The following is a 13,243-nucleotide window of genomic DNA, read 5'->3' as shown; positions in this document are numbered from 1 at the left end:
ATGACCTGGAGCCAGTGGGTTTGGCAACGAATATGAACCAAGTGCCAGCCAACGAGAGCATACAGGTCGCAGTGGTGGGTAGTATATGGGGCTTTGGTGACAAAACAGATGGCACTGTGATAGACTGCATCCAATTTGCTGAGTAGAGTGTTGGAGGCTTTTTTGTAAATGACATCGCCAAAGTCAAGGATCGGTAGGATAGTCAGTTTTACGAGGGTATGTTTAGCAGCATGATTGAAGGAGGCTTTGTTGCGAAATAGGAAGCCGATTCTAGATTTAATTTTGGATTGGAGATGCTTAGTGTGAGTCTGGAAGGAGAGTTTACCAAACACCTAAGTATTTGTAGTTGTCCACATATTCTAAGTCAGAACCATCCAGAGTAGTGATGCTGGACGGGCGGGCAGGTATGGGCAGTGCTGGCCCAGTGGACAAGGCCCCCCCCTCTGCTGGCCCAATGTACAAGGCCCTCCCCTCTGCTGGCCCAGTGGACAAGGCCCTCCCCTCTGCTGGCCCAGTGGACAAGGCCCTCCCCTCTGCTGGCCCAGTGGACAAGGCCCTCCCCTCTGCTGGCCCAGTGGACAAGGCCCTCCCCTCTGCTGGCCCAGTGGACAAGGCCTTCCCCTCTGCTGGCCCAGTGGACAAGGCCTTCCCCTCTGCTGGCCCAGTGGACAAGGCCCCCACCTCTGCTGGCCCAGTGGACAAGGCCCTCCCCTCTGCTGGCCCAGTGGACAAGGCCCTCCCCTCTGCTGGCCCAGTGGACAAGGCCATCCCCTCTGCTGGCCCAGTGGACAAGGCCCTCCCCTCTGCTGGCCCAGTGGACAAGACCCTCCCCTCTGCTGGCCCAGTGGACAAGACCCTCCCCTCTGCTGGCCCAGTGGACAAGACCCTCCCCTCTGCTGGCCCAGTGGACAAGGGACCAGAAGGTCACAGGTTCTAATCTTACCGATGGCCTTTGTTTATTTCAGCGTAAAGCGATACCTAGAGTCAATGGTGCCACCTGCCAATGATTTTAAAGTTTGATAATCCAGATCTGTTTACACTCTTAACGTAAAGATACGTCTCCCTGACTACCTCGGCAGCTGGTCAGAGATCGGATCACAATCACGTGTCCACACGTGTCCACACCTGGGAGAAAAGAAAGAAAGAATGTAGGCACAATCAGAATGTGAAAAAGATCAGGACACATGTTAGCACCAGGTATAAGACGGGTCCTGAAGGAGATTCAGTGTTCATCAGGACACATGTTAGCACCAGGTATAAGACGGGTCCTGAAGGAGATTCAGTGTTCATCAGGACACATGTTAGCACCAGGTATAAAACGGGTCCTGGAGGAGATTCAGTGTTCATCAGGACACATGTTAGCACCAGGTATAAAACAGGTCCTGAAGGAGATTCAGTGTTCATCAGGACACATGTTAGCACCAGGTATAAAACAGGTCCTGAAGGAGATTCAGTGTTCATCAGGACACATGTTAGCACCAGGTATAAGACGGGTCCTGAAGGAGATTCAGTGTTCATCAGGACACATGTTAGCACCAGGTATAAAACGGGTCTTGAAGGAGATTCAGTGTTCATCAGGACACATGTTAGCACCAGGTATAAAACGGGTCTTGAAGGAGATTCAGTGTTCTGGAAGCCAATATCCTCATGTACATCTGTCTCCACATCAATGACATGATTTAACCTTGTATGTGTACTTCATAGTGTAAACAGTTTGTACCAGTCTGTGTTTCATACCTGCAGCATGTCCCCGATCTAGTGTCTGATAAACTTTTCAATATTTATACTTCGGCAACCACAGGATTATTGAATATTAATAAACTGTTGACAGGAAGTGACAACGTCTCTTTGTCCGCATTCTTTTCGAAAACAAACGTCAACGAGAGGGTTTCGTGATTCAATGCAAGCTACGTTCTAGTCCCACGGCTCACGGCACTTTGAAGGGTCACATGTACAGCGTTTAACAGGAACGCCATCTCCGCAGACATCTAGGAAAATGCCTTTAAAAGTCATGTGTTCGGCTGTATAGTGATTTGAGCTATAGTTAATTTAAATAAAAAATAAATAAAAAAAAGACTGCTGGACACAGCAGATCAATGAGAGAATTTTATTTGTGCTACAAATTTAAACAAACAGATCAAACATTTTAAAATACATACTTTTTCTTCTTCTCAAAAAAAAAAAAGTAGGATTTAATAGAATAGCAAAATACTTTCAGCAAAACACATAACATGGTCTCAACCCACCTTTAAAACACCATAGTCTCAACCCACCTTGAAATAGCTTTCGTTTAGCAGTGTTTTTTATTTTTTTTATGTTGGTTTTAATGCAACAATCATAGATTTTATATAAAGACTTGTGATCAGCAGATGAGAAAACACCAAACAAAGAAAAAGAAAACATTGTGAAGTGTTACAAAAATGGTGTCCTGATTAGTTATAACAGTCAGGCTGAGGAATAGAACCCCACAGAACCTAGTACATTCTAATTCCATCAGTAGAACCACCTCTCTATTGCTGAGACTAGAGCACTAGGGAGGGACAAGGGGACAACTACTAGGCTACAGCAGACACTATAGACTGAAGAGTCAGAGAGAAGGTCAGAGTCAGAGAGAAGGTCAGAGGGTGAGGAGTAATACAGGACAGAGTCAGAGAGAAGGTTAGAGACAGAAGGGTGAGGAGTAATACAGGACAGAGTCAGAGAGAAGGTTAGAGACAGAGGGTGAGGAGTAACACAGGACAGAGTCAGAGAGAAGGTCAGAGGGTGAGGAGTAACACAGGACAGAGTCAGAGAGAAGGTTAGAGACAGAGAGAAGGTTAGAGTCAGAGGGGTGAGGAGTAATACAGGACAGAGTCAGAGAGAAGGTTAGAGACAGAGAGAAGGTTAGAGTCAGAGGGGTGAGGAGTAATACAGGACAGAGTCAGAGAGAAGGTTAGAGACAGAGGGGTGAGGAGTAACACAGGACAGAGTCAGAGAGAAGGTTAGAGACAGAGAGAAGGTTAGAGTCAGAGGGGTGAGGAGTAATACAGGACAGAGTCAGAGAGAAGGTTAGAGACAGAGGGGTGAGGAGTAACACAGGACAGAGTCAGAGAGAAGGTTAGAGACAGAGGGGTGAGGAGTAATACAGGACAGAGTCAGAGAGAAGGTTAGAGACAGAGGGGTGAGGAGTAATACAGGACAGAGTCAGAGAGAAGGTTAGAGACAGAGGGGTGAGGAGTAATACAGGACAGAGTCAGAGAGAAGGTTAGAGACAGAGGGGTGAGGAGTAATACAGGACAGAGTCAGAGAGAAGGTTAGAGACAGAGGGGTGAGGAGTAACACAGGACAGAGTCAGAGAGAAGGTTAGAGACAGAGGGTGAGGAGTAACACAGGACAGAGTCAGAGAGAAGGTCAGAGGGTGAGGAGTAACACAGGACAGAGTCAGAGAGAAGGTTAGAGACAGAGGGGTGAGGAGTAATACAGGACAGAGTCAGAGAGAAGGACAAGGGGACAACTACTAGGCTACAGCAGACACTATAGACTGAAGAGTCAGAGAGAAGGTCAGAGTCAGAGAGAAGGTTAGAGGCAGAGAGAAGGTTAGAGGCAGAGGGGTGAGGAGTAATACAGGACAGAGTCAGAGAGAAGGTTAGAGACAGAGAGAAGGTTAGAGACAGAGGGGTGAGGAGTAACACAGGACAGAGTCAGAGAGAAGGTTAGAGACAGAGGGGTGAGGAGTAACACAGGACAGAGTCAGAGAGAAGGTTAGAGACAGAGGGTGAGGAGTAACACAGGACAGAGTCAGAGAGAAGGTCAGAGGGTGAGGAGTAACACAGGACAGAGTCAGAGAGAAGGTTAGAGACAGAGGGGTGAGGAGTAATACAGGACAGAGTCAGAGAGAAGGTTAGAGACAGAGGGGTGAGGAGTAATACAGGACAGAGTCAGAGAGAAGGTCAGAGACAGAGGGGTGAGGAGTAATACAGGACAGAGTCAGAGAGAAGGTCAGAGTCAGAGAGAAGGTTAGAGACAGAGGGTGAGGAGTAACACAGGACAGAGTCAGAGAGAAGGTCAGAGGGTGAGGAGTAATACAGGACAGAGTCAGAGAGAAGGTCAGAGACAGAGGGGTGAGGAGTAACACAGGACAGAGTCAGAGAGAAGGTTAGAGACAGAGGGTGAGGAGTAACACAGGACAGAGTCAGAGAGAAGGTCAGAGGGTGAGGAGTAACACAGGACAGAGTCAGAGAGAAGGTTAGAGACAGAGGGGTGAGGAGTAATACAGGACAGAGTCAGAGAGAAGGACAAGGGGACAACTACTAGGCTACAGCAGACACTATAGACTGAAGAGTCAGAGAGAAGGTCAGAGTCAGAGAGAAGGTTAGAGGCAGAGAGAAGGTTAGAGACAGAGGGGTGAGGAGTAATACAGGACAGAGTCAGAGAGAAGGTTAGAGACAGAGAGAAGGTTAGAGACAGAGGGGTGAGGAGTAACACAGGACAGAGTCAGAGAGAAGGTTAGAGACAGAGGGGTGAGGAGTAACACAGGACAGAGTCAGAGAGAAGGTTAGAGACAGAGGGGTGAGGAGTAACACAGGACAGAGTCAGAGAGAAGGTTAGAGACAGAGGGTGAGGAGTAACACAGGACAGAGTCAGAGAGAAGGTCAGAGGGTGAGGAGTAACACAGGACAGAGTCAGAGAGAAGGTTAGAGACAGAGGGGTGAGGAGTAATACAGGACAGAGTCAGAGAGAAGGTTAGAGACAGAGGGGTGAGGAGTAATACAGGACAGAGTCAGAGAGAAGGTTAGAGACAGAGGGGTGAGGAGTAACACAGGACAGAGTCAGAGAGAAGGTCAGAGACAGAGGGGTGAGGAGTAATACAGGACAGAGTCAGAGAGAAGCTAGAGACAGAGGGTGAGGAGTAATACAGGACAGAGTCAGAGAGAAGGTTAGAGACAGAGGGGTGAGGAGTAATACAGGACAGAGTCAGAGAGAAGGTCAGAGTCAGAGAGAAGGTTAGAGACAGAGGGTGAGGAGTAACACAGGACAGAGTCAGAGAGAAGGTCAGAGGGTGAGGAGTAATACAGGACAGAGTCAGAGAGAAGGTCAGAGACAGAGGGTGAGGAGTAAAACAGGACAGAGTCAGAGAGAAGGTCAGAGACAGAGAGAAGGTTAGAGACAGAGGGGTGAGGAGTAATACAGGACAGAGTCAGAGAGAAGGTTAGAGACAGAGGGGTGAGGAGTAACACAGGACAGAGTCAGAGAGAAGGTCAGAGACAGAGGGGTGAGGAGTAATACAGGACAGAGTCAGAGAGAAGGTTAGAGACAGAGGGTGAGGAGTAATACAGGACAGAGTCAGAGAGAAGGTTAGAGACAGAGGGGTGAGGAGTAACACAGGACAGAGTCAGAGAGAAGGTTAGAGACAGAGGGGTGAGGAGTAACACAGGACAGAGTCAGAGAGAAGGTTAGAGACAGAGGGGTGAGGAGTAACACAGGACAGAGTCAGAGAGAAGGTCAGAGGGTGAGGAGTAACACAGGACAGAGTCAGAGAGAAGGTTAGAGACAGAGGGGTGAGGAGTAATACAGGACAGAGTCAGAGAGAAGGTCAGAGTCAGAGAGAAGGTTAGAGACAGAGGGTGAGGAGTAACACAGGACAGAGTCAGAGAGAAGGTTAGAGACAGAGGGTGAGGAGTAACACAGGACAGAGTCAGAGAGAAGGTTAGAGACAGAGGGTGAGGAGTAACACAGGACAGAGTCAGAGAGAAGGTTAGAGACAGAGGGTGAGGAGTAACACAGGACAGAGTCAGAGAGAAGGTCAGAGACAGAGGGGTGAGGAGTAATACAGGACAGATTCAGAGAGAAGGTCAGAGTCAGAGAGAAGGTTAGAGACAGAGGGGTGAGGAGTAACACAGGACAGAGTCAGAGAGAAGGTTAGAGACAGAGGGGTGAGGAGTAACACAGGACAGAGTCAGAGAGAAGGTCAGAGACAGAGGGGTGAGGAGTAATACAGGACAGAGTCAGAGAGAAGGTTAGAGACAGAGGGGTGAGGAGTAATACAGGACAGAGTCAGAGAGAAGGTCAGAGACAGAGGGGTGAGGAGTAATACAGGACAGAGTCAGAGAGAAGGTCAGAGTCAGAGGGTGAGGAGTAATACAGGACAGAGTCAGAGAGAAGGTTAGAGACAGAGGGGTGAGGAGTAATACAGGACAGAGTCAGAGAGAAGGTCAGAGGGTGAGGAGTAATACAGGACAGAGTCAGAGAGAAGGTCAGAGGGTGAGGAGTAACACAGGACAGAGTCAGAGAGAAGGTTAGAGACAGAGGGGTGAGGAGTAATACAGGACAGAGTCAGAGAGAAGGTCAGAGACAGAGGGGTGAGGAGTAATACAGGACAGAGTCAGAGAGAAGGTTAGAGACAGAGGGGTGAGGAGTAATACAGGACAGAGTCAGAGAGAAGGTTAGAGACAGAGGGGTGAGGAGTAATACAGGACAGAGTCAGAGAGAAGGTTAGAGACAGAGAGAAGGTTAGAGTCAGAGGGGTGAGGAGTAATACAGGACAGAGTCAGAGAGAAGGTTAGAGACAGAGGGGTGAGGAGTAATACAGGACAGAGTCAGAGAGAAGGTTAGAGACAGAGGGGTGAGGAGTAATACAGGACAGAGTCAGAGAGAAGGTTAGAGACAGAGAGAAGGTTAGAGACAGAGGGGTGAGGAGTAATACAGGACAGAGTCAGAGAGAAGGTTAGAGACAGAGGGGTGAGGAGTAATACAGGACAGAGTCAGAGAGAAGGTTAGAGACAGAGGGGTGAGGAGTAATACAGGACAGAGTCAGAGAGAAGGTTAGAGACAGAGGGGTGAGGAGTAATACAGGACAGAGTCAGAGAGAAGGTTAGAGTCAGAGGGTGAGGAGTAACACAGGACAGAGTCAGAGAGAAGGTTAGAGACAGAGGGTGAGGAGTAACACAGGACAGAGTCAGAGAGAAGGTCAGAGGGTGAGGAGTAATACAGGACAGAGTCAGAGAGAAGGTTAGAGACAGAGGGGTGAGGAGTAATACAGGACAGAGTCAGAGAGAAGGTCAGAGTCAGAGAGAAGGTTAGAGACAGAGGGTGAGGAGTAATACAGGACAGAGTCAGAGAGAAGGTTAGAGTCAGAGGGGTGAGGAGTAACACAGGACAGAGTCAGAGAGAAGGTTAGAGACAGAGGGGTGAGGAGTAACACAGGACAGAGTCAGAGAGAAGGTCAGAGGGTGAGGAGTAACACAGGACAGAGTCAGAGAGAAGGTTAGAGACAGAGGGGTGAGGAGTAATACAGGACAGAGTCAGAGAGAAGGTCAGAGTCAGAGAGAAGGTTAGAGACAGAGGGTGAGGAGTAACACAGGACAGAGTCAGAGAGAAGGTTAGAGACAGAGGGTGAGGAGTAACACAGGACAGAGTCAGAGAGAAGGTTAGAGACAGAGGGTGAGGAGTAACACAGGACAGAGTCAGAGAGAAGGTTAGAGACAGAGGGTGAGGAGTAACACAGGACAGAGTCAGAGAGAAGGTCAGAGACAGAGGGGTGAGGAGTAATACAGGACAGATTCAGAGAGAAGGTCAGAGTCAGAGAGAAGGTTAGAGACAGAGGGGTGAGGAGTAACACAGGACAGAGTCAGAGAGAAGGTTAGAGACAGAGGGGTGAGGAGTAACACAGGACAGAGTCAGAGAGAAGGTCAGAGACAGAGGGGTGAGGAGTAATACAGGACAGAGTCAGAGAGAAGGTTAGAGACAGAGGGGTGAGGAGTAATACAGGACAGAGTCAGAGAGAAGGTCAGAGACAGAGGGGTGAGGAGTAATACAGGACAGAGTCAGAGAGAAGGTCAGAGTCAGAGGGTGAGGAGTAATACAGGACAGAGTCAGAGAGAAGGTTAGAGACAGAGGGGTGAGGAGTAATACAGGACAGAGTCAGAGAGAAGGTCAGAGGGTGAGGAGTAATACAGGACAGAGTCAGAGAGAAGGTCAGAGGGTGAGGAGTAACACAGGACAGAGTCAGAGAGAAGGTTAGAGACAGAGGGGTGAGGAGTAATACAGGACAGAGTCAGAGAGAAGGTCAGAGACAGAGGGGTGAGGAGTAATACAGGACAGAGTCAGAGAGAAGGTTAGAGACAGAGGGGTGAGGAGTAATACAGGACAGAGTCAGAGAGAAGGTTAGAGACAGAGGGGTGAGGAGTAATACAGGACAGAGTCAGAGAGAAGGTTAGAGACAGAGAGAAGGTTAGAGTCAGAGGGGTGAGGAGTAATACAGGACAGAGTCAGAGAGAAGGTTAGAGACAGAGGGGTGAGGAGTAATACAGGACAGAGTCAGAGAGAAGGTTAGAGACAGAGGGGTGAGGAGTAATACAGGACAGAGTCAGAGAGAAGGTTAGAGACAGAGAGAAGGTTAGAGACAGAGGGGTGAGGAGTAATACAGGACAGAGTCAGAGAGAAGGTTAGAGACAGAGGGGTGAGGAGTAATACAGGACAGAGTCAGAGAGAAGGTCAGAGTCAGAGAGAAGGTTAGAGACAGAGGGGTGAGGAGTAATACAGGACAGAGTCAGAGAGAAGGTTAGAGTCAGAGGGTGAGGAGTAACACAGGACAGAGTCAGAGAGAAGGTCAGAGTCAGAGAGAAGGTTAGAGACAGAGGGGTGAGGAGTAACACAGGACAGAGTCAGAGAGAAAGAAAGGGAGAGAGTTAGATTATTTTATTAAGTTATAAATTGTAGCTGTGTAGTTATGTTGAGTTGGTCCCACCCTTCAATTCCCCTGACAAAAAGGTTCTTCCTGCTTACAGAGTATCACAGTCTTTATTTTGTAACGTTGCAGAGAGAGAAGCGTGTTTCAGATCAGGACATGGTGTTTGTGACGTTGCAGGGAAGGGAAGTTATAACCTTCTGGAGGTCTGAAGTAGTGCACTATGAAGGGAAGTTATAACCTTCTGGAGGTCTGAAGTAGTGCACTATGAAGGGAAGTTATAACCTTCTGGAGGTCTGAAGTAGTGCACTATGAAGGGAAGTTATAACCTTCTGGAGGTCTGAAGTAGTGCACTATGAAGGGAAGTTATAACCTTCTGGAGGTCTGAAGTAGTGCACTATGAAGGGAAGTTATAACCTTCTGGAGGTCTGAAGTAGTGCACTATGAAGGGAAGTTATAACCTTCTGGAGGTCTGAAGTAGTGCACTATGAAGGGAAGTTATAACCTTCTGGAGGTCTGAAGTAGTGCACTATGAAGGGAACAGGATGCCAATTAGGGACGCAGACTTCCAGAAGGTTCTACCTCCTTCCCTGCAAGTCACTAACACCACGTCCTGAAACACGCTTCTCTCTCTGTAACGTTACAAACACCATGTCCTGAAACACGCTTCTCTCTCTGTAACGTTACAAACACCATGTCCTGATCTGAAACACGCTTCTCCCTCTGCAACGTTACAAACACCATGTCCTGATCTGAAACACGCTTCTCCCTCTGCAACGTTACAAACACCATGTCCTGATCTGAAACACGCTTCTCCCTCTGCAACGTTACAAACACCATGTCCTGAAACACGCTTCTCCCTCTGCAACGTTACAAACACCATGTCCTGAAACACGCTTCTCCCTCTGCAACGTTACAAACACCATGTCCTGATCTGAAACACGCTTCTCTCTCTGTAACGTTACAAAATAAAAGTCCTGTTCTGAAGCAGTCTGCAATGTTACAAAATAAAAGTCCTGTTCTGAATCAGTCTGCAATGTTACAAAATAAAAGTCCTGTTCTGAATCAGTCTGCAACGTTACAAAATAAAAGTCCTGTTCTGAAGCAGTCTGCAACATTACAAAATAAAAGTCCTGTTCTGAATCAGTCTGCAACGTTACAAAATAAAAGTCCTGTTCTGAAGCAGTCTGCAACGTTACAAAATAAAAGTCTTCCTCCTTAATGTTAAAAAATAAAAGCTCCCTAGATAAACAAAAACAACAAACAATAGAAACATTTAAGGCTTTTTAAGGGATAAAATGATCATGACAATGCTAAAATATGAAACTGTACACACACAGCTGAGATCCACACCTGGGTCACACACAGCTGAGATCCACACCTAGGACACACAGCTGAGATCCACACATGGGTCACACAGCTGAGATCCACACCTGGGTCACACAGCTGAGATCCACACCTGGGTCACACACAGCTGAGATCCACACCTGGGTCACACACACCTGCGACACACAGCTGGGATCCACACCTGGGTCACACACAGCTGAGATCCACACCTGGGTCACACACAGCTGAGATCCACACCTGGGTCACACACAGCTGAGATCCACACCTGGGACACACACAGCTGAGATCCACACCTGGGACACACACAGCTGAGATCCACACCTGGGACACACACAGCTGAGATTCACACCTGGGTCACACACAGCTGAGATCCACACCTAGGACACACACAGCTGAGATCCACACCTAGGACACACACAGCTGAGATCCACACCTGGGTCACACACAGCTGAGATCCACACCTGGGACACACACAGCTGAGATCCACACCTGGGACACACACAGCTGAGATCCACACCTGGGACACACACAGCTGAGATTCACACCTGGGTCACACACAGCTGAGATCCACACCTAGGACACACACAGCTGAGATCCACACCTAGGACACACACAGCTGAGATCCACACCTGGGTCACACACAGCTGAGATCCACACCTGGGTCACACAGCTGAGATCCACACCTGGGTCACACAGCTGGGATCCACACCTGGGTCACACACAGCTGAGATCCACACCTGGGTCACACACAGCTGAGATCCACACCTGGGTCACACACAGCTGAGATCCACACCTGGGTCACACACAGCTGAGATCCACACCTGGGTCACACACAGCTGAGATCCACACCTGGGTCACACACAGCTGAGATTCACACCTGGGTCACACACAGCTGGGATCCACACCTGGGTCACACACAGCTGAGATTCACACCTGGGTCACACACAGCTGGGATCCACATCTGGGTCACACACTATAGCAGTGGTTCTCCAACCTCTCCTCGTGGACCCCAGACATTCCACCATGTTGTTGTAGCTCTGAGCCAGCTCACCTGATTCACACAATCAGAGGCTTGATAATTAGTTGAATCAGGTGTGCTGTGTTCCGTGGGGCTCAGTTGGAAGAGCACGACAGAGTATTATAGTATAGTGTATTACAGCATTATAGTAAAGTACATAGTATACTACAGTGTATTATAGTATACCACAGAGTAGTACAGAGTATTATAGCATAGTACAGTGTATTACAGCATTATAGTATAGTACAGAGTATTATAGTATACTACAGCGTATTATAGTATACTACAGCGTATTATAGTATACCACAGCGTATTATAGTATACTACAGAGTATTATAGTATACTACAGAGTATTATAGTATACTACAGCGTATTATAGTATACTACAGCATATTATAGTATACCACAGAGTATTATAGTATACTACAGCGTATTATAGTATACCACAGAGTATTATAGTATACTACAGCGTTTTATAGTATACTACAGCATAGTATAGTATACTACAGCATATTATAGTATACTACAGCATAGTATAGTATACTACAGCACAGTATAGTATACTACAGAGTATTATAGTATACTACAGAGTATTATAGTATACTACAGCGTATTACAGCATTATAGTATAGTACAGAGTATTTGCAGTGTGTAGTTGACCCAGGTTAGAACTCAGCACCTTCTAATGATGAAATTAAAGAAACACAATCAGACCGTCTAAATTAGATTAGCCTCCTCTCCTCCCTCCTCCCTCCTCCTTCCTCCTCTCCTACTCCGCTACAGAGCAGGAGAACACACACCGGGTTCTGCAGGGCCCCTCTCCTGGGCCACAGTGTCTGCTGGTCCTTACCTCAAACCTTGGTCTGAAGTAGTACACTATGTTGGGAATAGGGCTCTGGTCTAAAGTAGTACACTATGTTGGGAATAGGGCTCTGGTCTAAAGTAGTACACTATGTTGGGAATAGGGCTCTGGTCTAAAGTAGTACACTATGTTGGGAATAGGGCTCTGGTCTAAAGTAGTACACTATGTTGGGAATAGGGCTCTGGTCTAAAGTAGTACACTATGTTGGGAATAGGGCTCTGGTCTAAAGTAGTACACTATGTTGGGAATAGGGTGCCATTTGGGACAAACCTTTATCTACCTGGTGACACCTGGGGGGGCGTTTCAAATGGCGCTACAGAGGGAGATCTGGCGTCAGGGGTTAAAGGTCAGGGACAGGCTTATTGATCACTGGTAGTTATTAATCAATACCAGTTATGGATGACTTTTCAGTAAGAGTTCCGGGACAGCTATCAGTAGGAGGTTTGAGGTCAGGGGTCAGAGGGCAGACTGGTGAGATGGTTCACCCAGAGAGGTTCCTCCTCCTCTAGACACCAGGTCAGGGGTTAGACTTCAGCAGTTCTACTTCCTGTTGTCGTGTGGCTGAGAACTCATAGCCACGATGACCGGCTGCTGAATGGGAGGAGCCCCCTCGTCCTCCTCCATCTTAGGCCTCTTAGCCTGGGGGTCGCCTGGCACCTCCGGCCCAACATCAGGCCCCGCGCTGGGCTGTCTGCTCACCAGGACTGGGGGGGAGCTGGAGGCCTGGGCTGCCAGGATCTGGAGAGGACTGGTCAGAGCTGGGGGTGGGGATGGGAGGGGAGGAAGAGGAGAGAGGAAGGACAGAGTCAACACAACACCATAACGAGACATAACTCACCATATACATCAACGGCATTAACATAACAACCACGTCAACAAAAACACTGGTTGCTAAGGTAGCCGTACCGTAAGCGTTGGCGACGCCGGTAGCCGTGGCGACGGCAGTGTGTTTGCCGTTCTGAGTGACAGGGCGGACAGGAAGTTGGTGTAGCCCCAGAGATAGGCTACGCCCCTCTGACCCCTGACCTCCCTGCTGAGCTCCCTCCAATGACTGGATCACTCGCTCCCTATTCTGCTGCTGCTGTGTGTCTGGAGGAGAAATATAACAGATATTAATATACACTGAACACCAATATAAAGATACATGTGAAGTGTTTTGTCCCACGTTTCATGAAGCTGAAATAAAAGATTCCAGAAATATTTCATACGTTCAAATAAAGCTGATTTCTATAAAATGTTGTGCACAAATTTATTTTCATCGCTGTTAGTGAGCATTTCTCCTTTGTCAAGATAATCCATCCACCTGACGGGTGTGGCATGCTGGAGAAGCCATCACCTCATGTTTCAGCAT

The 13,243-nt window shown here is 48.0% G+C and overlaps 1 protein-coding gene across 1 annotated transcript in view; it reads right to left on the bottom strand.

Annotated features, from left to right (window-relative positions):
- Nucleotides 1-12,065: 12,065 nt before the first annotated feature.
- Nucleotides 12,066-13,243, bottom strand: part of LOC120042127 (forkhead box protein K1-like) — a 30,564-nt gene continuing 29,386 nt past the window's right edge. The window contains exons 8-9 of the mRNA XM_038986984.1: nucleotides 12,799-12,981; nucleotides 12,066-12,650 (exon numbers count right to left, since the gene is read on the bottom strand). Coding sequence (XP_038842912.1) covers nucleotides 12,433-12,650; nucleotides 12,799-12,981 — 401 coding nt within the window. The 3' untranslated portion in view covers nucleotides 12,066-12,432. The remainder of the gene's footprint in view (nucleotides 12,651-12,798; nucleotides 12,982-13,243) is intronic.

This window comes from Salvelinus namaycush, unplaced genomic scaffold (genome assembly GCF_016432855.1).
Source record: "Salvelinus namaycush isolate Seneca unplaced genomic scaffold, SaNama_1.0 Scaffold62, whole genome shotgun sequence".
NCBI classification, from domain to species: domain Eukaryota; kingdom Metazoa; phylum Chordata; class Actinopteri; order Salmoniformes; family Salmonidae; genus Salvelinus; species Salvelinus namaycush.
Note: the sequence above shows the minus strand (reverse complement) of the source record. Positions and strands in the feature narration are given on the sequence as shown.